Source organism: Tympanuchus pallidicinctus, unplaced genomic scaffold (assembly GCF_026119805.1).
Source record: "Tympanuchus pallidicinctus isolate F22 unplaced genomic scaffold, pur_lepc_1.0 scaffold13, whole genome shotgun sequence".
Classification (NCBI taxonomy): Eukaryota; Metazoa; Chordata; class Aves; order Galliformes; family Phasianidae; genus Tympanuchus; species Tympanuchus pallidicinctus.
In genome coordinates, this window is record NW_026294648.1 from 1,901,369 (window position 1) to 1,925,072 (window position 23,704).

General features: G+C 50.4%; 1 protein-coding gene across 5 annotated transcripts in view; it reads left to right on the forward strand.

Annotated features, from left to right (window-relative positions):
- Nucleotides 1-21,736, forward strand: part of PASD1 (PAS domain containing repressor 1) — a 46,784-nt gene extending 25,048 nt beyond the window's left edge. For 2 of the 5 annotated variants that reach the window (XM_052673120.1, XM_052673121.1), the window contains exons 6-21: nucleotides 786-875; nucleotides 1,836-1,956; nucleotides 2,671-2,784; nucleotides 3,653-3,771; nucleotides 4,495-4,577; nucleotides 7,462-7,568; nucleotides 9,677-9,824; nucleotides 12,436-12,517; nucleotides 13,624-13,747; nucleotides 13,963-14,060; nucleotides 14,516-14,590; nucleotides 15,001-15,159; nucleotides 15,769-15,963; nucleotides 16,658-16,860; nucleotides 17,848-18,055; nucleotides 19,029-21,736. In XM_052673120.1, the coding sequence (XP_052529080.1) occupies nucleotides 786-875; nucleotides 1,836-1,956; nucleotides 2,671-2,784; nucleotides 3,653-3,771; nucleotides 4,495-4,577; nucleotides 7,462-7,568; nucleotides 9,677-9,824; nucleotides 12,436-12,517; nucleotides 13,624-13,747; nucleotides 13,963-14,060; nucleotides 14,516-14,590; nucleotides 15,001-15,159; nucleotides 15,769-15,963; nucleotides 16,658-16,860; nucleotides 17,848-18,055; nucleotides 19,029-19,199 (2,097 nt within the window). In that variant the 3' untranslated portion in view covers nucleotides 19,200-21,736. Of the gene's footprint in view, nucleotides 1-785; nucleotides 876-1,835; nucleotides 1,957-2,670; nucleotides 2,785-3,652; nucleotides 3,772-4,494; nucleotides 4,578-7,461; nucleotides 7,569-9,676; nucleotides 9,825-12,435; nucleotides 12,518-13,623; nucleotides 13,748-13,962; nucleotides 14,061-14,515; nucleotides 14,591-15,000; nucleotides 15,160-15,768; nucleotides 15,964-16,657; nucleotides 16,861-17,311; nucleotides 17,807-17,847; nucleotides 18,056-19,028 lie in introns of those variants that run through there. The other 3 variants (XM_052673125.1, XM_052673122.1, XM_052673123.1) reach the window with 3 other exon arrangements.
- Nucleotides 21,737-23,704: the final 1,968 nt, after the last annotated feature.

Genomic DNA, 23,704 nt, shown 5'->3' on the forward strand with positions numbered 1-23,704 from the left:
CTGCAGAGCAGCCTAACGATGGCCTTAGAGGAGCTGGCTTTGTGCACGATGCTGGCTGCAGGTCAGATGGCCAGCACCTTGGGAGTGTTACAGAACAGGGACAGAGCCCGGATCAGCAGCACAGGAAGATGTTGTGAAGAGCTCAAAGAAGAAAGCAGATGCAGAGACTGAGAAGGCACAGAGAACCTGGACTCCAGGCCATAAGCCATTGTGAAAAAGAGAGGGAAAACAAATTTTCAGATTGTCACGTCACTTGCCTAGAGTGCTTTAAGCAAATTAAATAAGGCTTTAGATCTTGTCCCTCGTCTTGCCCTTTGATCTATGTCCATTAGTCATGGATTGCTAAAAAACAGTATCCATCCATCTGTCCATCCCTCCATCGTGCTGGTTTTGCTGTAATCATATCTAACATCTCGTTACATACTGAATTAGTTAACTGTTGTGCAATTCAGAACACATAATGAAGTGACTGAAGTCACCAGGATTGTGTGGGTGTAGAAAATTTAACCACCACTGTCTTGCTTCATGTAAAATAAGTACTCACTGGGTGCAAAATAGAAGTCAATTTAGTATTAATGAGCAAATAAGAAGATAGACAAAGAATGCTGAATTAAACAGCACCCTTTTTTTCCCCCACATTGAACTATCATTGCCATAAGGGATTTCTGTTGGGTTTATAATCCAACAGTCTAAAACCACAGAGTAATTTAGCCTATTTATTGTACTGGAAGTTGCTCTGGTGTGTAGTTCTTTTGTTTTCCTTTTGTCTCATCTTTTGTCATTAGGCATTGGATGGCTTCCTCATCGCTCTGACCACCGATGGGATTATTATTTATGTCTCTGATAGTGTCTCATCTCTGCTCGGGCACTTACCGGTAAGTTCCATCCTGCCTTAGCACAGCCCTGTCACTGCAGCCAAAGAGCCAGATGACTGTGAGTGCTGGATGAACCCACAAACTCTTAGGAAGCTCCTCAGGAGCCTGTGGTTCTGCCTCAGGGTCTGCCATTCAGCTGAAAAATCTGTGTAGAATCACTGTCCTCGTAGCTCACCCCCCGACTGCATGTATGAGGAAGGGTTGGGGTGGTGGTTATCCCACCAGGTATGTGGAAAACTTCATATCTGTGTGCTGAAGCTCTTCTCAGACAATTTCAGGTGAAAATGTTTGCTCTTCTGATGGCATTGGGTTGTTCTTTTTTGAGCCCAGGGTCTTTAGTACCAAAAATGTTAGAGTTATCCATTTCTGTTGGGTGTGGAAGCTTCTGCTGGCTCCTCAAAAACATTTCTCGTTTTTATCTGGCATAGATTATGCTACGTGAGGACAAATTTGAGCCTGAGTATCCTAACCTGTCTGAACGTCCTGATGTGCAGAGAAACAAATATGTGCTGACACTATGGAAGCACCCCTTTAGTCAGGACGTGTGGGTTCATCAGCACCGGGGCACTTGCAGGACAAGTTAATTTTGCCAGTCAGCCTGAAAGGCCAGGGGAGGAGGTGAGCAGGAGCTGCCCCGCTTCTGTCTCATGCTTCCAAAAGGAAAGGTTTCGCATTTTCAGTTTGAAATGATAAATTTCACTTCCTATTGTGTGTCTGTGGTACCGGAACTCCTCCAGGTTGCATGTGGCTGAACTGAAGGGCAGCCTCTGGGGCCCGTTCAGCCTTTTGCAATTAGATGGCAGCCTGGGGGTAGGGTAACCTAAGGGTGATATTCTTCCCTAGATCCTTGTGTTAAGAGGCTGCTAGGTTGGCAGCATCTGTGCTCCGCTGTAGGATGAAAGCACGTGTTGTTGTGTCAGCCTGTGCCGTTGAACGTGACAGAGCATTCTTTTGCATCAGTCAGATTTGGTGGACCAAAATATATTAAACTTTCTGCCCGAGCGGGAGCAGAGCGAGGTGTACAAGCTCCTTTCTCCACATGTGCTCATGACAGAGCCCGTTGCAGCTGATTTTCTAAACGGTAAGCTCTTTGCTCATCTGTTGATGAAGGAGATTTGCCACAGGCCAACAGTTCCCAGAGGGAGCTCCCAGCTATCTAGTTCTGTTTGCCACTGCTGCTTTGCCTCTGTGAATATTCTGCGGTTTGATGCAGTACATCAGCTAATGTTCCTACTTGCTGCCCATGCTTTGGACAGTGTGTACTTTACTGTTTGCTTTGGCTCACAGGACAGAGGGAAATTCTCCTCATTAGATATTTTTCCCAGAGTGGGAGTAAGCCTGTGAAAGGAGTTTGGGGTCTGGGGGAAGAATGAGGGCAGGAGAAATCCCAGAGGGTTTTGGCAGTCTTGTTCTTTAGAAACTGGCACATCTCAGGATGCTTGAGAAGCCCTCCATGCAGTTGAAGCAGCGGCCTTCCTATCTGAGCTGCCCACCTGGGTCTCTGCTGTTGGCTGCTGTCCTGCTCCCAGACTGTCCCCACCGTGCCAGGGGCAGCTGCCACTGACTTCAGCCCCAGTGTAGCTGGGTACTGCACAGCCATGGGTACCACAGCATGCATCCTAGAGCAGAGGCAGCTGATCATTGCTCCCACTAGTTGCTTGCTTGGGTCCATCTGAAGCATCTCAACAGTAGCAGGGTGGGTCTGAAAACATGGGCACTGTCCATATATTGAGCGTGCTAAAGTGCAGGCTGCTGGCCATGTTGCTGATGTCTCCCTCTCTTTCTCTCTTTCCAGTGGAAAAGCAAATAGAGTTTTGCTGCCATTTAGCGAGAGGCAGCTTAGATCCAAATGAGCCTCTGACATATGAATACGTGAAATTTGTAGTGGATTTTAAGTATTTTACTCATGGTAAGTAACATATCCTACCACTGCTCCTTAGCCTCTCTTCTTTAATTTTGTGTTCTTCTGTAGCCACGTAAAGCCTTGTTTCAGCTGAACAGGCTGTAAACAGCAGGGATGGAGTGTGCTGTGGGTTTGTTAGAGGTTTTCATGTAAAGGAGCTGGGCAAGCTGCTGGTTAGAGAAGGGGCACCAAACAACCCTCCCTCCATTTGATTCACTGCCTGTTGTGGATCAGTCTACTGACTCAGTTAACTGGAGAAACACGTTGTTCTGTTTCACTTGTGACAACTGAGTGACTCTTTAAAAAATGAAATAGTTCGAGCAGTTTGTAAAATCTTGGCTCTCTCAAATACTGAGCTTCTAAAAGGTGCTATTTTCTGCAAATCAAATCTAAGAAAAGGACAAATGGCTGGATTTCATGTGAACAATTTCCTTGGGGCAGCACTCCAGCCTTTCGGTCACCAAATTTTTTAACCAGTCATGACTTCCTTTCTATTGAAAAAAAAAAAGGGCTCAGGCCAGGACAATGCAGCAGATCTTTCTATATCCCCTGGATTTTCAATCTGAGATTTTAAAGGGACATTTGCAAAACATGCACTGGGATTGAAGCAGAAATGCTAGCAAAGAGGCTGTAGCTGCATGCTGTGAGCAATCAGAACTGACTTGTGATGCTTCCCTGCAAGCCAGGGGTAGGTGGTGCAGCCCTGTACAGCCTAAAGGATCATGCTTTGGATAACGTCAGTGTATATCAGTGTGGCATCGTGGTGTGGGTAGGAGTTTGTTGCTTGGGTTTCATCAGTCATTGCACCTGTCCTGACATGAAAAGAAAAGTCTCCTTCCTTTTCTTCTTAAATAAATTGTCTGGTTGTGTCTAGTGCCTACACCCTCCTGTAATGGCTTTGAGTCAGCTATTGCACGAGCTTTCAGGTCAGCCACAGAGGAGCAGATTTGCCTCGTAGCAACAGTTCGTCTCGTCACACCGCAGTTCTTAAAGGTGAGGGCTCTCCCACTGCCTTACTCCTGTGCTGGGTGCTGGTCTTTTCCAACCCTTCTGTTCTGTGATCCAGCGACACAGACTGGCCGTGCTGAGGGCCTGGGAGTGGGAGGTGATGTTTATTTTGGAAAGAGTAATTGTAAAATGGGAGTTGCATTTGAGAAGAGGTGGCCATGTGATGGCAGTTTCAGGGCAGCAGGCTCAGCTAAACTGCTTGAAACGTTGGAGCTGCTGAAGAAACAGAGCCCACAGCTGCTCTGTGTAGAAATGCCACAGCACCTCGAGGCCCTGAGCACTGCAGTACGTGGTGGCTGTGTCCTGTGGCACAGTGCAGCAAGGACAGGGATGATGAGCAGAGGTGCTTTTCACTGCACACAGCACTGGCCAGGCCAGCTCGAGGCCTGCTCTGCCATCCACCCGTCATTGCCAGTATTCACACAAAATTGGGGAATTTCAGCTGCAGATGAGGCCCTCAGACTATTTATCTGAGCTCTGAGACTCAGCACAGGATAAATTGTTCAGCCGTTTTTCATCAGTTTCTGCCTCTGCAAAACAAGGTTAATGCATTCTTTGGAGGAAGAGAAGCCAAGTGCTTTTAAAGCCCTGTGTTTTGCTAGGATTTGTTATATATCATATTATAAATGATGCATTCTTGGTCTTCAGAGAGGACTCCTTTTGTCATTGTGCAGAATTAAATGTCTGAAAGAGCCAACTGTTTTGCAGGAGCTCTGCAATGTTGAAGAGCCATGTGAAGAATTTACATCGAGGCATAGTTTGGAGTGGAAGTTTTTATTCTTGGACCACAGGTAAGAGATTTGGTCACTGAGGTATAAGCAAACCATAGTTTGAAAATAGAAATGTTTATGTTGCTTGAGATCCCAGGTAAAATAGCTGTAATTAAACTACACTACATAGATAATGATATTCTATACTTACTTATCAAGCTTCCTTAAAAGCTTTGCCCTCTGTCATACTTAGGGTGGTTAAGAAACCACATAAGTAAAGGGTGACTGTCTAGGGAAAAGTTCAGCTTCACCAAGACATTAAGTCACTGATGCTGAGCACCATGAATTCTACTCCTTCTACCACTTATCTCCTCTGCCCACCATCTGCAGCTGCCAAGTACCTGCTGAATGTTTTGCTGTATTGACAAACATTTGATTTCCACCCTGATGAGTGATGGAATTTAGAAAAAGCAGTGGATTAGGTAGTTTAATTGCAGATTTGCTTTTGACTGAATGCAGTAGGGTAGGCATGCGGAATGAAGAAGTCTGGAATGACTTCTTTAAGCTAATTAATATAGGATTCATTTGCTTTAGAAGAAGCCGGAGGGTTTTGTTCTCTCTCGCTTCTCTTCATTCAACATGAAAACACAAACGCTTTGCCAAAATGCTGCCCTCTCCATTCTGCCACCCTTCGCAAGCTCTGCAAAGGCTCTGCAAAGCTGGTGGGTGAGGCTGGAGGAAATAAGTTGAACTGGAGGGGGAGTGGAGGCTGCGCGTCGTCTGCACATGTGGGTCAGAGAGAGGGAACACAAATAGGGAGCAACTTGCACTGCTGCAGCTGGGGCAGCACGCTTTTGAAGTGCAGACAGCCCCACTGCCGCTGTGTGGGTTGGCACAGCCAGCTCTTAGTCCTGCTGTTGGGATCTCCCTGCAGTGACTTTGTTAGACTTTAATTGGCCTGTCCAATGAGGCACACTTTCAGAATCAGGTGATTTAACAAGGATTCCTCAAAGAGCCCTAAGCCCCTTATGTCACTTGTCTGAAGCAGTGAGCTGGCTCTCCACAGGGCTGTGCCCAGAAGCTGCTGTGAATAAGGCAGGCAGGAGCTTCTTTGCAGCATATCAAAGAGCCTTTTGATGAATGAATCTAGGTTATGACTCAGAGAGGAAGCTCTGCGCCGGGCGCTCGCAGCCACTCCAGTCCCACTGGAATCCAAGTGAGGAGACCATTGTTGCTGGGAGTGGATGAAGCTAACACAGACACTGAGATGGTTTGTGAAAGCACTGGGCCCCAGAACCAGAAGGGAATCGTGTGGGCTGTCTCGTGTAATCAGTGCTCCAAACCTCTCCCCAGTGCACCCCCTAGGATGCTGTGAAATGTTGTTGGGTATTTTCCTGTTTCTTCCTTGGCTACATCAGCTCACAGAGCTTGGCCCTAGAGGCGTGCCCTCAGTAGGAGCAGTGTGTGCCCGGGACCTTTCATATCATGGCCATGGCATGCATGGAGTCATGATGAATAATACAGAAAGCACTTTATGGATCTGGTTAGATGTTAGAAAAACAGGAAGAACTGTTGTCTTGGTCTTTATATACACACATGTGGAAGAAGAAAGCCTGTGAACTTTGTTAATATTCTGCTTCTGTTCTTGGTTTTCCCTCCTGTTACTAAATGCAAGGTCTGCTCTGGCCAGGCTGAAAGCTGGGTGCCCTGTTCTTAGGGTGCTGACCCAGCCTCCAGCCCTGTGCTCAGAGCTTCACTGGAAAACGGTGCTTTCCATTTGCACAGCCAGCTGCAGGCCCCAAGGCTGGAAGTTACGCTAACAAGGCACTTCTAAATGGTTCCACAAGCAAGCCAGCTCCTTGTCAAATGATAGATTAGGAGCATTTTGTGGTTGCTTTCTCACTTGAAGAAATCTGGCGAAAGTCATGGAAGCATAATACTTCCCTGATCAGCTTAAATGTTTATCTGATGTGCATCTGAAAGGCATTATTGTCTTGAAGATAAGCATGTCGAGAGACACCGGCCAATCTGACAAAGAGACAGCAAGGGCACTTTAATAAATACATGTATTATCATAATTAACAGAAATCTGGGTCACATGAGGAAACGGAACACAGTGCTCTATGAAGAGACCTTCTGCTCAATAGGGCTGTATTGTGGCTGAGACCTCTGTGTACTGAGGGCTCTCTGTGTCTAGAAATTAGAGTGTAGAAGCCTGGCTCTTGCAGACAGCTCCTCGTACTGGGCCGGGTCTGACTCCTGCTGAGCCCTTGATCCTCGTGGCAGTGTGCTGCAGGCTGCTGCCCCCCATCCATATGGCCTTTTTCTCCCTCTCTCCTGTCAGCCTTTTGCTGCCAGGCTGTGGGGAAGCACTGAGGAGGTGCAGCCAGGATTTTGAGAGTCCCTTCAGGAATCCAAGGCAAGGAAGGGAGCGAGCACAGACCTCTTCTGGCCCTCTGTGCTTGAATAACCTTTGATGCCCCCAAGGGGATGAACATGGAGCTGGTTCACTAGGAAAGACAGGGGAGGGTTTCCCATTCATTTCCAGAAGCTTCTCGCTTACTTTTCCCTCTGCAGTCACTACCCAGATGACATTTATATCCAACCTGATGGAGAATTTTGCTGGGGCTCCGGGTTATTACGCACACAAACATCCGTAGCGTTTCTCAAGCCGTGTCTCATGGGTGTGCTTAATGGATTGAGTCACTGCATACGCACATGCCCTCCCTACACCCACATAATGAATAGGCTGCGAAGCAGTAAACACACACTTTTTCATTTTCTCAGTTTTTGCCTCTTTCTCTCTGTGTCTTTTGCTTGTATCTGTCAATTCATCGCTGTCTATGTGAAAATCTGCTCCCGGGTGGAGGTACCAGGTGGTGCATCCGATGGCTTCGGTCATAGTGTCACCCTGGTGTCACAGTGCAGGTCTGTGCTCACCACCTGCCCTCTGCTTCTTTCCTAGGGCTCCTCCTATTATAGGATACTTACCGTTTGAGGTGCTGGGAACGTCAGGGTATGACTACTACCACGCAGATGACCTGGAGCTTCTCGCTAGGTGCCATGAACACTGTAAGTCCATCCACAGTATGCCCATGTGTGATCTCACGTGTTGCTCATCCAAAGCCTTTTGCTGTCATCGCAAAAAATGTCTCTGTCTGGGAAGGAAGGAAGGAAGGAAGGAAGGAAGGAAGGAAGGAAGGAAGGAAGGAAGGAAGGAAGGAAGGAAGGAAAAAAGGCTGTCTTAGCAGTGCCTCCTTGGGAGCCTGAATCCCTCAGCAGTCAAGCAGGGACCCTCTGTCCCCTGTGTATGAGGGCAGTCCTAGTCCTGAGGATGTTGACTGTCACCCTTCCTGGGGACTTTCTGAGAGCCAGAAGGATCTAGTGTCACATGCCACCTGCCCTGGGGCAGAGCGGAGCTGTGGAATGGGGAGAGGGCTCTTCTCCTTCCACCAGCAACATCTGTGGGCACAGAAAGAAGGCTGTGGGCTTTTAGCACAGATTTTTCTCCATGTTGCATCGTTGTGAAAGTCTGTCCAGTTCTGTCTGATGTGGGAACACCAGAGAATGTCCACAGCCTTGTAGGCCAGTGCAGAAGGTGGCAGCAGACATGGTGCAGTGCTCATTGGTGTGGATCTCCAGCCAGAAGGGTGCGAGAGGAGCTTTCTCCCAAAGACTGTATTTTTCCATTTTGTTGCACCCACTTCAGAATCAGATGCTGAACAAGAATTGAGTCTTCCTGCTGGATTGAAGTGCCAAGAAATGAAATGTAATGATGCAATTCGTAAAATGCATCTTGGTTATCACTTTTTTTTTTTTTTTGAGAAACACTGCTTACAGGTTTCTTGTTAGACCAGCTTGCTTTTGTCTGTCTGCCATTGCTGTTTGGAAGGAGCTCACCAGCAGGGAACAAAGCTGCCCCAGGCAGCAGGGCGGTGTGGGAGCTGCCATGCGGTGCTGGCAGTGTGATGCCAGGGCTCCAAGCAGCTCCATGACTCCCAGCACTCTTCAGCTCTCAGCTGCAATGTGCAAACCTCTGCTACTGCCCCTCCACCTCAGACATATTTGAGATGCTAAAGGACCTAGCAGAGAGCTAGAGAAAATTACTTTCAGAGAGAATCTGTTTGTGGCTTACGTCTGTGCTTGCCACTGATCTGTCATTATATTCCAGAGGCATGTTTGCTCAGCACAACTGCAGAAATGGATCTTTTAGATTCACTGTTCAGACAGGCGAGGTCAGGTGCTGGTGAATGACTTCCAGGAGTTGCTGCATGACGCCTTGGACAGGACCAAGTGCTGGGCAGTCAGCAGCATGGCACGTTAGCCAGAAGGCCTTCTCTACATGCTCCTTCTGAAGCACATCCTCATTAATGGGATGGCTGAGAAAGACAGCCCTGGCAGTTAGCAAAGCAGAGTTTGTTAGAGTGCCCGTGTCCCCGTGGCTGGACAGGCTCCTGGCTGGCAGGTTGGCTGCCGTGGGCTGGCATCCCATCCCACCCGCTGTGAAGTGCAATGGGTTTGCTTCAACCACATTTTTATTTCACTTTGCGTTAATTATGGGTATTTTAAGTGAGCGTGTTTCATTTTGTACTGCCAGCAGTATGGGAGCAATTAAAGTGGTTATTTAATGTAGTTTCCCTTGTTATGTTCCTGTTATATTGCAGCACCTGTGATTTTTCTGGACGTGCTCCATATATACTCCAGTAGTCTGTTGCATTCAGTAGTCTGTTGCACACAGCTCTCAGTGTGACTCCTGATTTCCACCACCATATTATTTGTGCCATTATTAGGATCGAGCCCACCGTCTCTGAAATACATCTTCATCTATTTCTGAAAGGCCAATACTTTGTTTAAAGGATATTACTTATGCTTATTACTTTCAGAGAAGCCCACTAATTAGTTGTAGAGATATAAGCAGTTATAGAGTTGTGCCAATTAGTAGTTACAAGAAAAATTTCTAAATATTAAAGTGCACTCTTATGGAAGTTGTGGAAGTTGGTAGCAGGAAAGAACCCAAAGGAAAGCTGTTGCGTGGCTGTGTGCCTGTCATGCTTACAAAGCCACAAGAGCATCATTAGTGTGGTAGCAAGGCTGGGGCTGAGCATTTCTTCTAAATCACCTTTGCACCTTGAGCTTTCTGTAGGTCGTTTGCTGTAATGTCCTTTCCTTTTGTTTACCAGTGATGCAATTTGGAAAAGGCAAGTCGTGTTACTACCGGTTCCTGACCAAGGGCCAGCAGTGGATCTGGCTGCAGACACACTACTACATCACCTACCACCAGTGGAATTCCAAGCCCGAGTTCATCGTGTGCACTCACCTGGTAGTTAGGTAGGAGCAAGCACCAAGCACTTTAAAGTATGTGCTCCGTGTCCTGGTCCATTATGTTTTCCGGCCCTGTTTTGTGTAAGCCAAATATTTGCTGCGTGCATTGGCATGCTAAATGGTATGCAATTGTAGAAAGCTATTACGACAGGGAACCTGGGGAAAAGCATCATGTGTTTTCACCACGCTTTGGCAGCTGGGCCTGAAAGCCACCACTGTCCATGTCCGTCAGACTGCCACCAGCAGTGGCATGGCAGGACGAGGAGCTGAAGCTTTAACAGTCAGATGACTCTGTGGGTGTAAATGGTAGGTTGTATATTTACCAAATGTAAATTGTTTGCAGAGCTGCTCTCCATCATATTTGAAAAGTCATGGCTGTCAGGTGAGGTCTCGGATGATTGGAGGAAGGGTCACATCGCTCCCATTTATAAGAAAGTGAGCAAGGAGGATGCAGGGAACTACAGGCTGGTGAGTCTCACCTCTGTGCCTGGGAAGGTCATGGAACAGATCCTCTTGGCCAGCACAGCTTCACCAGGGGAAGATCATGCTTAACCAATCTGGTGGCCTTCTATGATGGAGTGACAGCGCTGGTGGACAAGGGACAGGCGACCAGTGTCATTTACCTGGACTTAAGCAAGGCCTTTCACATGGTCCCCTACCACATCCTCATCTCCAAATTGGAGGGATGTGGATTTGATGGGTGGCATTGGTTGAAAGGTTGCAGACAGAGGCTGGTTTGTCCATGTGGAGGCTGGTAACGAGTGGCCTCCCCCAGGGCTCTGTCTTGGGACCGGTGCTCTGTAACATCTTCATCAGTGACATTGAATTCAGTGCACCCTCAGCAAGTCTGCTGATGACACCAAGCTGAGTGGTGCTGTTGTCACAGTGGAAGGAAGGGATGCCATTCAGAGGGACCTCAACAGGCTTGAAAGGTGGGCCTGGGTGAACCTGATGAGGTTCAACACAGCACAGTGCAAGGTTTGGCACTTGGGCCACAGGAATCCCAGGCATCCATACAGACTGGAAGGAGCTCCTTGAGAGCAGCCCTGCAGAGAAGGACCTGGAGGTCCTGATGGATGAAAAACTGAACGTGAGCCAGCAGTGTGCATTGCAGCTCAGAAAGCAAATGGGATCCTGGGCTCCATCAGAAGAGGGGTGGCCAGCAGGGACAGGGAGGTGGTTGTGCCTCCCTGCTCTGCACTTGTGAGGCCCCATCTGCAGCACTGTGTCCAGGTCTGGAGCCCCCAGCACCAGAAATACAGGGAGCTGTTGGTCCAGAGGAGGCCACAAAGATGATCAGGGGACTGGAGCACCTCCTCTACAAAGACAGGCTGAGGGAGCTGGGCTTGTTCAGCCTGGAGAAAAGAAGGCTGGGGGTGACCTCATTGCAGCCTGCAGTACCTAAAGGGAGCCTGCAAACAGGGAGGGGAATCAACTCTTGGAAAGGGTTGATAACTGCAGGACAAGGGGAAATGGTTTGAAGTTGAGGGAGGGAAGACGGAGATTGGATGTCAGGGGGAAGTTCTGTACCATGAGAGTGGTGAGGTGCTGGAACAGCTGCCCAGAGAGGCTGTGATGCCCCGTCCATCCCTGGAGGTGTTCAAGGCCAGGTTGGGTGGGGCCCTGGGCAGCCTGGGCTGCTATGAAATGTGGAGGTTGGTGGCACTGCCTGTGGTGGAGGGGTTGGAGCTTCATCATCCTTGAGGTCCCTTCCAACTCGAGCCATTCTGTGATTCTGTGTGAAATGGGGTGATACATCTCCTACCAAACCTTTGTCCAGAGCCTGAAGTACTCAGGCAGGAAGGTGGCTGCTGTCCTGCTGGCCATGTTCCTTGTTCCATGGCAGCACCCAGGTGCCCTGCAGTGCGCTCGGCTGCAGACTTGGTGGCAGAGCTGGGCTGGAATGAGCTGAGCTGTGCGAGGGACCTGCTGCCTCCCGCTGTCAGCACACAGCAGTGCTCAGAGCACAGGTGTATTTGCTGAAGGGATTGAAGAAATAGCGACGTTCTGATTTGATCTGTTAACCTGAGTCAGGTTGTTGCTCAGTGCATCTTTCCTGAAGAATCCATTTCCTTAGGAATCAAGTTGTTGTGATTTTTTTTTTTTCCTGCTCCCCCTTTTTCCTGTCAAACATTTGGAAGAAAAAGCACAAATGAAATGGAAATCTTTCCCACGTTCAGAAGCACAGACTGAGGGCACCCTGTACACAGGTGTTGGTGGTTGAGAGGCTGGTATAAACTACACATAGAGTGCTATTTTAAGCAAACATCAGATGGAGCAATTACTTCTGGGCTGCGTTGCTTCTGCCATGCTTCAGGCAGTTGAGCTGTGCTTCAGGCCCTGCCTTTATTGTGCAGGGACCCACACTGCTGTAAGTAAGCTCAGCTCATCAGTGCCTCTTGCTCCCCACAAAGGTTTCACCCGTTCACATCTCAGGAGTCCTAATTCTGACACCACAACTGCTCAGAGCCCTTACGACGTTCTCTCCAATATATCCCAGGGTGAATCGTGTAGCATTGTTTGCTGTAAATATAATTTAAGAGGGAAAAATAATAAGGGGAGCAAATACAGGCTTTTAGAGGCATGATGGTATAATTTTGTTTATTGTTTTTATTAGTTACGCAGAAGTCCGAGCTGAAAAAAGGCGAGACCTTGGCCTCGAAGAGTCATCAATCGAACTGGCATCCTCTTCTATAAAGGTACTGCGTCTCTTCACAGTTGGATGAAATGGATATGAAATGGCCACCTCTTACCAATCTTAGCAGGTTACCTGTTCTTCCTTCTCCCACATTCCCTTCTCCTTCCAAGTCTTTGCCAGGGCTATGACTCAAACAGGTGCTCAGGAGTCATACACTGCATGGCTCTAAGCAATCCCATCTTGGTGTGTGCATGCAGCTGCAAATCCAGAGTTTGCATTGCCTCTGCTCAGCTTTTCCATGTCCTTCTGAGAGCAGGGCAGTACCGCCATACACCTGTTTACTTCATGCTGGCTTGGCACTGATACTCAGACAAAGATTGGATGTAAAGGGAAAACAATGCATTGGTTCTTATTCCAGATTTCAGCTCTATTTGCACCATTGTGCAGGAATGTGACCAGAGCAGTAATTTTCATGGCTTGAATCAGTCTGGCATCCCAACATGCCTGCCCAATTAACAAGGTCATTTCAATTCCTTTCAAATTCCTCCTCTCAATAATTTACAGATAAGACTGATAATCAAAGCCACTCTGTGAGCATTGTTGTTGTAATTGTCATTCCATTAGCCTCACTACTCTTCAGCCATTATTTTATAGAAATTACTTATAGGATGCTCTGTGGGCACTGTCCCAGAGCCCTTTTGTGCTGGAGCAGAGGCCATCTTGCTAGCAGCTACTCTCACTACAGCACACTGCTGTAATTTTGCCCTTCCCTTATGATAGCAGCGATGTTTTTCTGCAGCCATGAAGCTACATCTGCTGGTGCAAGGCAGTGGGAGGAGCAGTAGGGCAATTGCACCCATTGCTTGCTCTTTGGAAAGGAGTGGGGAGCTCCTGGGGAGGCATGGGGAGGGTGACAGCACAGCACATCCTGCAGTGAAACAGTCGTGCTGTGGGCTCGTAGCCATAAACCAGCTGCCATCTGTTGTTTTGGTGACAGCTCCAGAGCCACACAAATGCACTAGGTTTGGCTGTTCCCACTGGGATACGTGGGCTGGGAGGGTAAAGTCATCAGGATGACCATCAAGAAGAGAGCCTGGGGTCAGCTGCAGGGGGCTGGCAGCACCACGCTGTTATTTCCCCCCCTCTTATGTGCTTCTTTCCCTGCAGAGCCACGGCAGCTACCTAGAGGTGGGCCGCTGTGGCAGCAGCCAAGATGCCAGCCGGGAGGGAATGTCGCTGTCGTCCCACAGCTCCCGCCGCTCCTCTCACACCGCGCTCTCCGACTCTGCCTGTAGGTGCCCGGTTCGGTGGGAGAGTGAGGGGCAGGGCGCCCTCCCACGTCTGGGATCGGGTGAGGGGCTTCCATCAGCTGGGACTGAGTCGGGGAGAGGCGCTCAGCTTCAGCACTGACACGCCGTGGTGCCGTGTCCTGCATCGGCCTCGTGGGAGCAGGGGTGGCCGGGCACAGCTCTGCTGCAGTGTGACAGCAAAGCTTCTCTTTTCCAGCCACCTCGTCCATGCGACACACTGACACCAGCACTTCCACCCGGCCGGCGGTGCCAGAGAAAGCAGCTCTGCGGCTGGCGGCGGCTGGAAGCGCTCAGGTCGGTGCTGCTGAAGGGAGCAGATGGCAGGCCTTGGTCTAACTGTTGGAGGGGTCTGTTCCTCAGCTCCGGGTGTGTGGGGCCTGGGCTGGGATTTCCTGGGGCCGTAGCAGGGGTGAAGAGAGCTGCTGGATGCACCGCAGCTGCCGGCTGTCTTGGGTTCCTTGTTCCTCCAGGCCAAGTTTTATCTCCCAACACGTCTCTTGGGTCTGAACATATTAAAAGGCTTTAGTCCAGACACAGATGGTGACACTGAGGGTCTGCTATCAATTAGCAGCGGGCATATAGGAGTTCAAGTTCTCCCTTCTTACTCACCCTCAGCCTACGCGTGAAGCTTTCAGGCTTCCCACACTCGTTTCATCACCAGGGCTGTGTGGCCAGCAGCAGCTCATACTGTGCCCACTCGGCACTAGAGGTGCTGGAGACCTCCAATAAAGCAAAGTTTTCATTTTTAGGCTATAGCAACGCCTCCAGCCACGGGTGAACACCTCCCTCAGCAGCCGGCGGTCCCCTCCCAGCAGGCTGTGATGGTACGTGGAGCGATGCAGCCCCTGCCCCAAGCTGGGTGGGAGGGAAGGGGTTGTGCTGGGGCTGTGTGATAAGCATGAGGGCTGGGCCCTTGCACCCAGCCAAGCTGGGATGCTGAAAGCATAGGTTAAAGGAAGGCTCAAACTGCTTGGGGCTGCTGAAGACTCATCTGTGTTGTTAGCAGCTGGCACAGGCTGATACAACACAACAGTGTTATGGCCCTGATAGAAGAAGGGGGTGATGTGACAGATCTGAGATAGGCCAAAAAAAGAAGAGAGAGACAAAAAAAAATGGCAATTATAGCTCATAGCTAGTCTGGTATTCCGGTAACCTGCCTGCCTTGTACAAAAGCATCACAATGAATGTGTGCAGTGGGGCCGGCCCAAGCCAATGCTCTCTCTCTGCCCTGCAGCCCGTGTACCACTTCCCAGCCCCGCTGGGCATGATGCACCAGCTGAAGGAGCAGCTGGAGGAGAGGACACGCATTCTGCAAGCGGACATCAAAACGCAGCAGGAGGAGCTGCACGTCATCAAGGAGCAGCTCCAGCTGGTGCAGGACTCCAATCTGCAGGTACCACTTCCCTGCCCCCAGAGCGTGCTTTTCCTTGGAGCATGCAGATCTGCGACAGTTATCTGCAGCATAAGCATTTGGAAATGAGCTCTGGATGAATGCAGTGTTGCCTCAGTCGTAGGGGTAGCTGGCAAGGTGTCTCCTGAGGAGTAGCTGCCATCGGTGGCTGCTTAATGATGGAGTCATGATTTAGGAAAACAATCCCAAGGAAGGGGTCAGGTTGGTCAGAGCTCACCCTGCACGGTGATCCCAGTGGTTAATGCCATTTGTGCCATCCCACAACGTGTGACAGGGATAACAGCACCAGGCAGTTGTGGCTCTGAATGTCTGAGCAGCCCATCCTCACAGCTCACTGTGCTGCCGGGTTTGCAGGTGCGGTGCCTGCGTGCTGACAGAGGCTGCTAGGGGCAGGAGGGTCTCCCGGCAGCGAGGAGCCCAGCAGAGCTCCTCTGGGGGCCCTGCCACCTGCACCCCTCACACAGGGCAGGAGCCTACAGAACCCCTATTTTCTAGCAAAACCCAAGCACCATCTAGTGGCAGTTGCCCAGCAAGGGCTGTCTTATATCCCTCCCGATGTGTAACGCACCCGTGCCTCTTTTCTCCTTAAAGATGCTGATGCAGCAGCCGATCCCACTGGTCTTCAACAGCGCGCAGCGTCAGAGCCCGCGGAGAGCCCCGCCTCCATCCCGGCAGCCCAGCACCAAGAAGACCCCGCAGCCGGGCCCCATGGCCAAGCGCTACGGGGGTCCCCCTGCGTCCACCCCGCGCCTGTTCCTCAGGGAGCCCTGCAGCACTCCCTCCCAGGTGCCTGGCTGTGCTCACACGTGGGCAGGTGGCACAGAGCGTTTTGTGGCTGTCAGAGGGGAATTCATTTCTGGCAGAGAAGTCTTGGAAGGCAGCTGTGATGAATGAGCTTAGCCTCACTGGGTCTACATTTACAGTATAGAATCACAGGACAGTTTAGGTTGGAAAAGGACCTTGCAGCCACCCCTGCTGTGTGCTGGCTGCCCCTTCACCCCATCTCAGGCTGTCCAGGACCCACCCAGTGCAACCTGGGGCACCTCCAGGGATGGGCGCCCACAGCTCCGTCAGCAGTGCCAGGGGCCTCATTGCCCTCTGCATAAAGAATGTCTTACTCATATGCAACCCAAATCTCCTCTCTTTTAATTTGAAGCCGTTACTCCCTGCCCTGACACTGCACTCACTGATACCAAATCCTCCCCCCCCAGCTGTCCTGCAGGCCCCAGGAGGTACTGGAAGGCTATAATGTCTCCCCAGAACCTTATTTAGATGAAAGAATTCCTCCCATAGCTGAGGATCATAGAAGGGTGACAAATGCCAACAAGGTGTTTGTGCTCATAGACATATTCCATTCTTACCACTTCACTCAGGGAGAACTTCAGTTGTTCTGTGTCTTTTTCTCAGTTTGAAGCTTTTGTTCTAGCTGCATTACTGAGGGCTTCAGAACCTGATCTGTGCATCTGCACCTGCATTTCAGGTACCACAGCAGCAGCAGCACCTAATGCGAGGAAACCAAGCCCAGCCAACGTGTCTGCCAGGGCAGACGAGCATTTCAGTGCCCCTCTACAACAACCCCACGGTGTTTTCGCAAGCACATCCCATCACAGTGGCTGCACAGCTTCCAACTGATGTTAGTGAAAGGCAGATGCAGTCTGACTACAGCCAGGACAGGAGCCTCAGGTAAGAGCTGGAACTATTCTCCCAGCCCTGTCTTGCTTGCTCCGGAGTTCTGTTTTTTCCAGCCAGGATGAGGTCTGTGACAAAAACATTATTCTTTTGTACAAAACTGTAAACTGCCCCAAGATATGCAACTGCCTTTCAGGAAGGGGTCTGCAGGCGCTGTCTCTGGGGTCCAGGCACTGCAAAATACTCTCTAAAGGAGCAGCATAACTATGTGAGCTAGAGATCTCACCATCTGAAAAATGTGTTTCTGACATGGAAGGTGTGGCAAGTTTCAGCCCACCTCCATGGGTGATGAGAAGCATCCTATTGCACTGCCTTTTTTTCCGAGGAGAATCAGTGCTACTTCGCATGCTTTCAGTGAGGGCTTACAGGACTTGTTCCTAGAGGTTGGCAGCCAGCAGTCTGGACTGGGCCTGCCCTGACTGCCCCCTCTTTTTCCTCACCACAGGATGCTGCTGGATCAGTCCATCCAGGCCATGGTGCCCGCCGCCAATGGCAGCACCCAGCCCACACCGAGCAGCACCAGCAGGCAGCCAGGGAAGTGAGTCCTTGCTCGTCCCTGCTCCCACGTGGTGTTGTAGCAGGGTGCTGCTTCGTGGCTCCAGAAATTACTTTGAAAAACCTGCGTGTGATCACATGAAAACAAACCAGATTTAAAGGAAACAAAATCTAAGCTAGTCAGGAGAAGAAGTAATGAGAGTATGTACTTCTTTTAATTGCAAAGAACTCCTAATTACAGTTTTTTGAAAAGTGTTCCTAACTGTTTGCTGGCTTTTGCAAAGCATCAAGTGCTTGATCAAGTCACAGAGATGTACAGCCTTACATCTCTGATTCCCTGCGGTTCCAGTCAGGAATGCTTAGTGGGAGAGGGACTTTCGTGTGGGATTTGGCACAGTTGGACAAGTCGTGTTGCTCTGATTCCTGCAGCATCGGGCAGCCAAGCCAGGGTTGGGTTCTCACACTGGATTTTCTTCCCTGTGGCAGATTCGTGGCAGAGCAGCAGCCCTTGCCTCCCACCACGCAGATGCAGCCCATCAGTGGCAGCACAGTGCGGCCCCCCGCCCCCTCGCCTGTATTCTCCCCATCCGTGATGCTCCCCCATGGCAGCTTCGTGGCCCACCCCGGCAGCACCCCGCTGCACCTCCACCCCTGGCCACAGCAGCAGGTTCAGCAGCACCGTCTCTACCTTCAGGTAAGGCCTGTGTGCAGGGCTGGGGTGGGATCTGGGGAAGAAATGGTAGCTGGCCACGATTACACCTGAGCTGTGCACTCGTGTGCCTTCCATCCCCGCTATATCTGCGTGTGCCTCTGTGCACAGCATTTCCAACCTGACTTGGTACCCAGTTTCAAGGCTGTATTCCCAAGCCCAGCTGTCTCTTAGCAAGCAGAAGACAGAGCCAGGCCTTCAATTATGATGTATTATTAAGAGGGCCTGGGGTGGGAATCCCACTGTGGAAGCGATGGGCGATAAGGGATTGGTCCCCTTGAAAAGGGGTTCTTATCAGCTGCAGTCATTGCTTTCTTTCAATGAAAGGTTGTTTCCCGACACAAAACTCTGGGAAAGGCAGTTCTGTTTTTTCAGTGCATGTTTTCATCAGTGCACGCCAAGTGAACAGGGCTGCCAAGGAGAAGGGCTGTTGAAACTATTAATTAATGAGTGATATGCTCTCCAAGACTTGATGGGTTGGCAGAGGCAAGCTATAGCTGTCCTGGAAAAGATGGTAGAAAACAAGAACAGGGATAGAGTTGGAGTTACGCTGCAGGGCTGCATTTGGAGTGAGAAATAAATTGTTGTTGGAAACATGGGCAGGAACTGCTGTAAGCCCTAAGAACAGCAGCATGGCAGCGTGCAGGAGGTGAAAGCTTCAGTCGGCAGCACGTCGGGCCTCAGTGCCATGGCAAAGTGATGAAGCCTGCTCTGTGGAGCAGCAGCCGTAGGGCTGCCCGTCCTGCAGCTGTGCGGCAGCTGCCTGCCAGAGGCCTTCTGCCAGGCTGCCCATAGGGCTGTAGGATGGGGGTCCCAGCACCCCACCCAACTCTTCTGTCCTTCGCTCAGCGCTCGGAGGGCGCAGATCACCTTTGGGCTCCGGTACCCCTGCACAGCAGCGAGGGAGGGGTGCTGGGTCTGGGCGGCACCGATCGGCTGCCTTCGTGTCACCCTGCAGATGCAAGGAGCTGAGGCGGTGCCGGGAGGCCCCGGCCCACGTGTGTTCCAGCCAGCCCACCTCCCGCAGCAGAGCCCCCTGAGCTACTTCCTGCACCCGCAGCCGCAGGGCCGCCACGCACAGGGCCAGCCCTGCAACCTGCCTGACCTGCCCGAGATGCAGCTGCCCTGACCCACTGCCGCTCAGACCAGCGAGACCCCGCCTCACAGGGCGGGATCGCCGCGGGGCCCCGCTGGGGTCTCCTGTCGGCATCGCCGCTCAAAAGAGCCCGTGCTCCGCGAGTCTCGGCCAGGCCTGCCCAGAGGGAGCGCGCCGTGGAGCAGAGGAAGAGGAGGATGCTCACCTGGGGCTCCCGCCCACCGGAGCTGCAGACTCGGTGAGAAGGCTGTGCTTGGGGCAGGAGCCGGGATGCTGCTGCCGGTCGCCGAGCCGTGCCTGCCCGTGCCGGTGCTGGCTGCGGATCTTCGACCTGAGGGGGACAGCCGCCCGGCTGCGGGCAGGTGGCTGAGGTCCCCGTGGGGATGGCGGCGCTGCAGACGAGCCGTGTCCGATCAGGGCCGCGGTGCTGGAAGTCACTGTGATGCCGATCCCAGCGCCCGCAGCGCGCCGCAGGGCTGCCGTGTACATAGCTCGCCTCGCTCTCGTAGGTCCGTTGTGGAGTTTTTCCTTATTTCTATACCTCAACCCCACCGTTTTGTTTTCCGGGAGATTGGATAATGCTGCTAACTTACGTAACACCACTTTTGCCTGAATTTCTTACTGTCGTTAAACCAGCTCACATCACAACCAGTAAGATATTCCTCATCTTTTATTTTGGTTAACAAACGCAGAGAAATTTATATGGTTTTTACTCCCTGTAGCCAAATATTTTTCAGGTTACCTACAAAGAACCTTTACTCTTTCTCCTCTGTCATTCTGTTCTGATCCAGGTGGATGTTGTTGTATATGTTTCTTAACATGAAAACAAACCAACACAGTAGAACACCGTATTGACAGCAAACTTTGTGGTTTTGCTCGGTCAGATTTCAGGCTGACAAACCCGGAACATATACTCACAATGACACAGGCGATGTTACAAGCCCATGGGGTCAGCAATAAAGTGTATTTTTGTAAATTGCCACTTTTTAAGTATATGTTTATATTTATGAATTGAAAACTAGTCTGCTCCTCAGTGGGTGTATAGCTGTGTCCCTACTGTTTGTGTCTTTCCAAAGGAAAAAGGAACAGCTACATTTCTGAGGTGCTGGGGGCTGAGCACTAACTGTGGGCACTGCTGGAGCCCAGACACAGGTGAAGGTGTAGGCTGTTGCTTTCAGCTTTGCAGGCAGGTGGGGAGGAAAACGTGCTCATGCAGAGGCACGCGCTTACAGCAAGGATACACTATTGAACGCAGTTTATGTCTCAGTGTTGCTGCTGGGAGAAGGCTGCAGCACGGTGGCTGTCCTGCATGTCCCCTTCCACATGCCAGCCCTGTGTGCCTGGGCTCTTATGAGCAGGGCTTGACACAGAAGGGGTTCGCTGCCTTGCAAGGAGAGGAGCTGGGGGCGGTGGGTGTGCAGGATGGGGCTGTGCCCCTCCAAAGCCCTGCTGATGGCACTGGGCTGCGCGGTGATGGGGGGAGCTGTGGGGTGGCACGGCTGTCTATCGCTCGCAGCCTCGCGGCAGGGAGCAGGAGAGGTTTGCAAGGATGTTTACATGTGAGATTGGCCTTGCTGAAGCAAGCAACCTGAAACAAGCACTTTATCACACCCCCTTTTATTTCCAGCACCCACCCCAGCCGCTAGCACAGCCGCTCGTGGGCCTGGTGCCGCCTGGGCAGAGCCGTGTGTGCCGTGGGCCAAAATCCCAGAGCCTCTGCTCAGCCTGCATCCAACCGGGCACGGCAGGCTCAGGGCCGTGGGATTTTTGCCTTAGTTATCACTCGAAGAATTAACGACTGAATGAATCTTCTTATTCAGGTGGACTCCTGTTCATTTACCTCGGAGATAGCTACGTCCTGTGTTTTTGGGATCCCTTTGGAATTGAGGGTTGCTGGCGGGTTTGGTTCCCCCCTGGGTGCTGATGAGTGAAGTTGGGCTCCAGCACCAGCGCTCAGAGACAACCTGAGGCTTTCCAGCACACAAGCACCCGTGTGCTAGCACTCTCTCCCTTCATATCTAGCTATACAGGTGTGTGTTTGTAATATACATATATATATGTATGTATGTGTGTATCTCTATCTGCAGGCCACACAATTCCAGACCTCTGAAAACACAGGCAGCTTTAATTAATAAAGTCTTGCACTTTTAGCGTATTTGTACATATAAGCTAAAGCCTGGTGGGTGCAATCAGGCTGGTTTGACAAACACAGCGAAAAACTGACTGTATATATTGTAACATACTCTGTGTAAAAGAAGAAAAATCTTAGAAGTGACTATAAATCTTGGTTTATTTTATATGCTGTCAAATATAGATACATTTATAGATGTTATTATTCTTAAAAGTATTTTGTAATGGGAAAAAGAAAGTGTCTTATGAAGAGTAAAGATTTTATTCTTGTCTTGAATCTATGTCGCTGCACAGCTCTGTTGGATGGGAACCTGTGCATTTTGAGAAGCTTTAAACAGATTATACATGGTATTTTCAAAAAAAAAAAAAAGAAAAAAAAAAAGAAAAAAAGAACAAAGAAAGAAAAGGAAGAAAGAAAGAGAAAGAAATAAAAGCATACCTGTAAGACCTCTTACACAACTGTGCTGTTGTTTTTCCCAGGCAATACGGGTCGGATGGAGGGCCGGACTCTGCTCCTTGCTCTGCAGGAGTGCAGGAGCTGTACTGTACACAAGTGCACAGTAGGGGAGGGATGGGGCTCAAGCCAGAGACTGGGATCTTCCTGACCACTGCCAGAGGCAGAGCATGAGCCAGGAAGAACAGGGCATCAGAGCCACCACGGCACGCCATCCGTGGCTTCATCTGGATGCAGAAATGAGTAATGCCACTCTTCCTGGACTAACTCAGCAGCCATCCGGGCATGGAAGCAAGCTCAGGTTGTGCACAGGGCTGAACTGGTCCCAGCCTGCAAAAAACCTGGGTCTGCTCTTTTCCTCGCCCTTAGGGGAGGTCGAAGGCCTAGTGTGCTTTTTCTATGGCTCAGTCCTTGCTACGAATGTCTTTAACATAACTGATGCTTTTGAACAAACTTCCGAAGCAGGCTATCATGGGAAAGAACAGTGCTTCAAACAGATCACTTTTTCTTAAGTGAAACATATTTTATTTAACACCCCATTTGTCTTACAGTACTTCTACATACAACACGTTGTATAAAAAGCCAACCTGCCAACACAGATGTGTGGCCTTCTTGGTAAAGTGACAAAGCTGTAGCAAAGAAAAAAGCAAAATAGCCTATTCTTCCTGGAGACAAATTGCAGTACTTCATGTTACGTCCAGACAGCAACTGCAGTCACAATCAAGAACCCTGGATAGTACAACCGGATGAGAAATTTCTATGAGATACAACATACAGCTACCTCTTACTTGCTATATATTAGCAAATTCTTCTTGAAAATATACTATTACATAGTCATTAGAATGAGGAACAAGTGGTTTGTCCTAGGAATGGACTGACACAGGGGGCATCTTCTGAATCGCACAGCAGCCACCATTTCTAAGTCCCAGAAAACGCCCCAGTTTTATCCCAAGCAGTTCAGCCTGCGGTGGAAGAGGCCCCAGGGCTGTTCCTTGTGCTGTGGTCAGGCCCTGGGGCGGCCGCTGCTGAGCGAAGCACACGGGGCAGAGCAGCTGCTCCTCGTGGTGGCCGGAGCTCAGCCAGCGCCACGTGATGGGGGGCACCAGGCTCAGAGGCTGCCCTGTGGGCGCAGGGCTGCGTGTGACAAAGGCATCCGATGCGCGTATCAGCGACGATGATGGCCCAGAAGGGCTGTGCAGTTTGACCAACAGCTGCTGGAACCTTCTGGCACAAATCACCGTGCCGCAGCTGCCCAGTCACAGCGGTGACACCGCAGCAGACTGCAAGGTAAAAGCTGTCCGAGCAGCACGACTCGTGCTAGTGACCGAACACTGCGTGTGCTTTGTGCTGGCGGGTGCACATTCACTCAGTTCCTAAGACAGGACCACGAGATAATGGGAACCGTTGCAGAAAAAAAGGACAGCTGTGAAATGACACGTCTGTGCTTATTTAAGCACGCCGCTTGCTACTGATGGATAAGCTGCCCAGAGTCCAAAACCACATCTAAAAGCCTCCACGTGAGGACGTGAATCGAAGTCCCCCTGCAGGGAAGGGCTGTGAGCACGGCGGGCTGCTTCCCCACTGAGCTCTTGCAGCACAAGTGTGCCCACCCAGCGACTCCCACTGCAGTGCGATGCCATCACGGGCTCACCTTTCCAACACCAAATATATTTTAGATATATACATATTCTTAAATCACAAGCTGGTCAGCTCTCTGTAACACAGCTCTGACAGCTGGCAAGGATGATTGTGCATCTGGTAACGGCTCTATAGTTTCTTGGATTGACTGCAATAGAAACTGGTATTTCAAGAAGTTGCTCAGTTTTGCATAACCAAACCATGTAATAACAGAGGGCCATTGGATTTTGCAGGTTCCTTCAGTACAGTCTTTTGTACTTAATTTCATCCTGCGTGTACTTTTTAAAAACATCTTGGCCCTCCACCAAAAAACGTA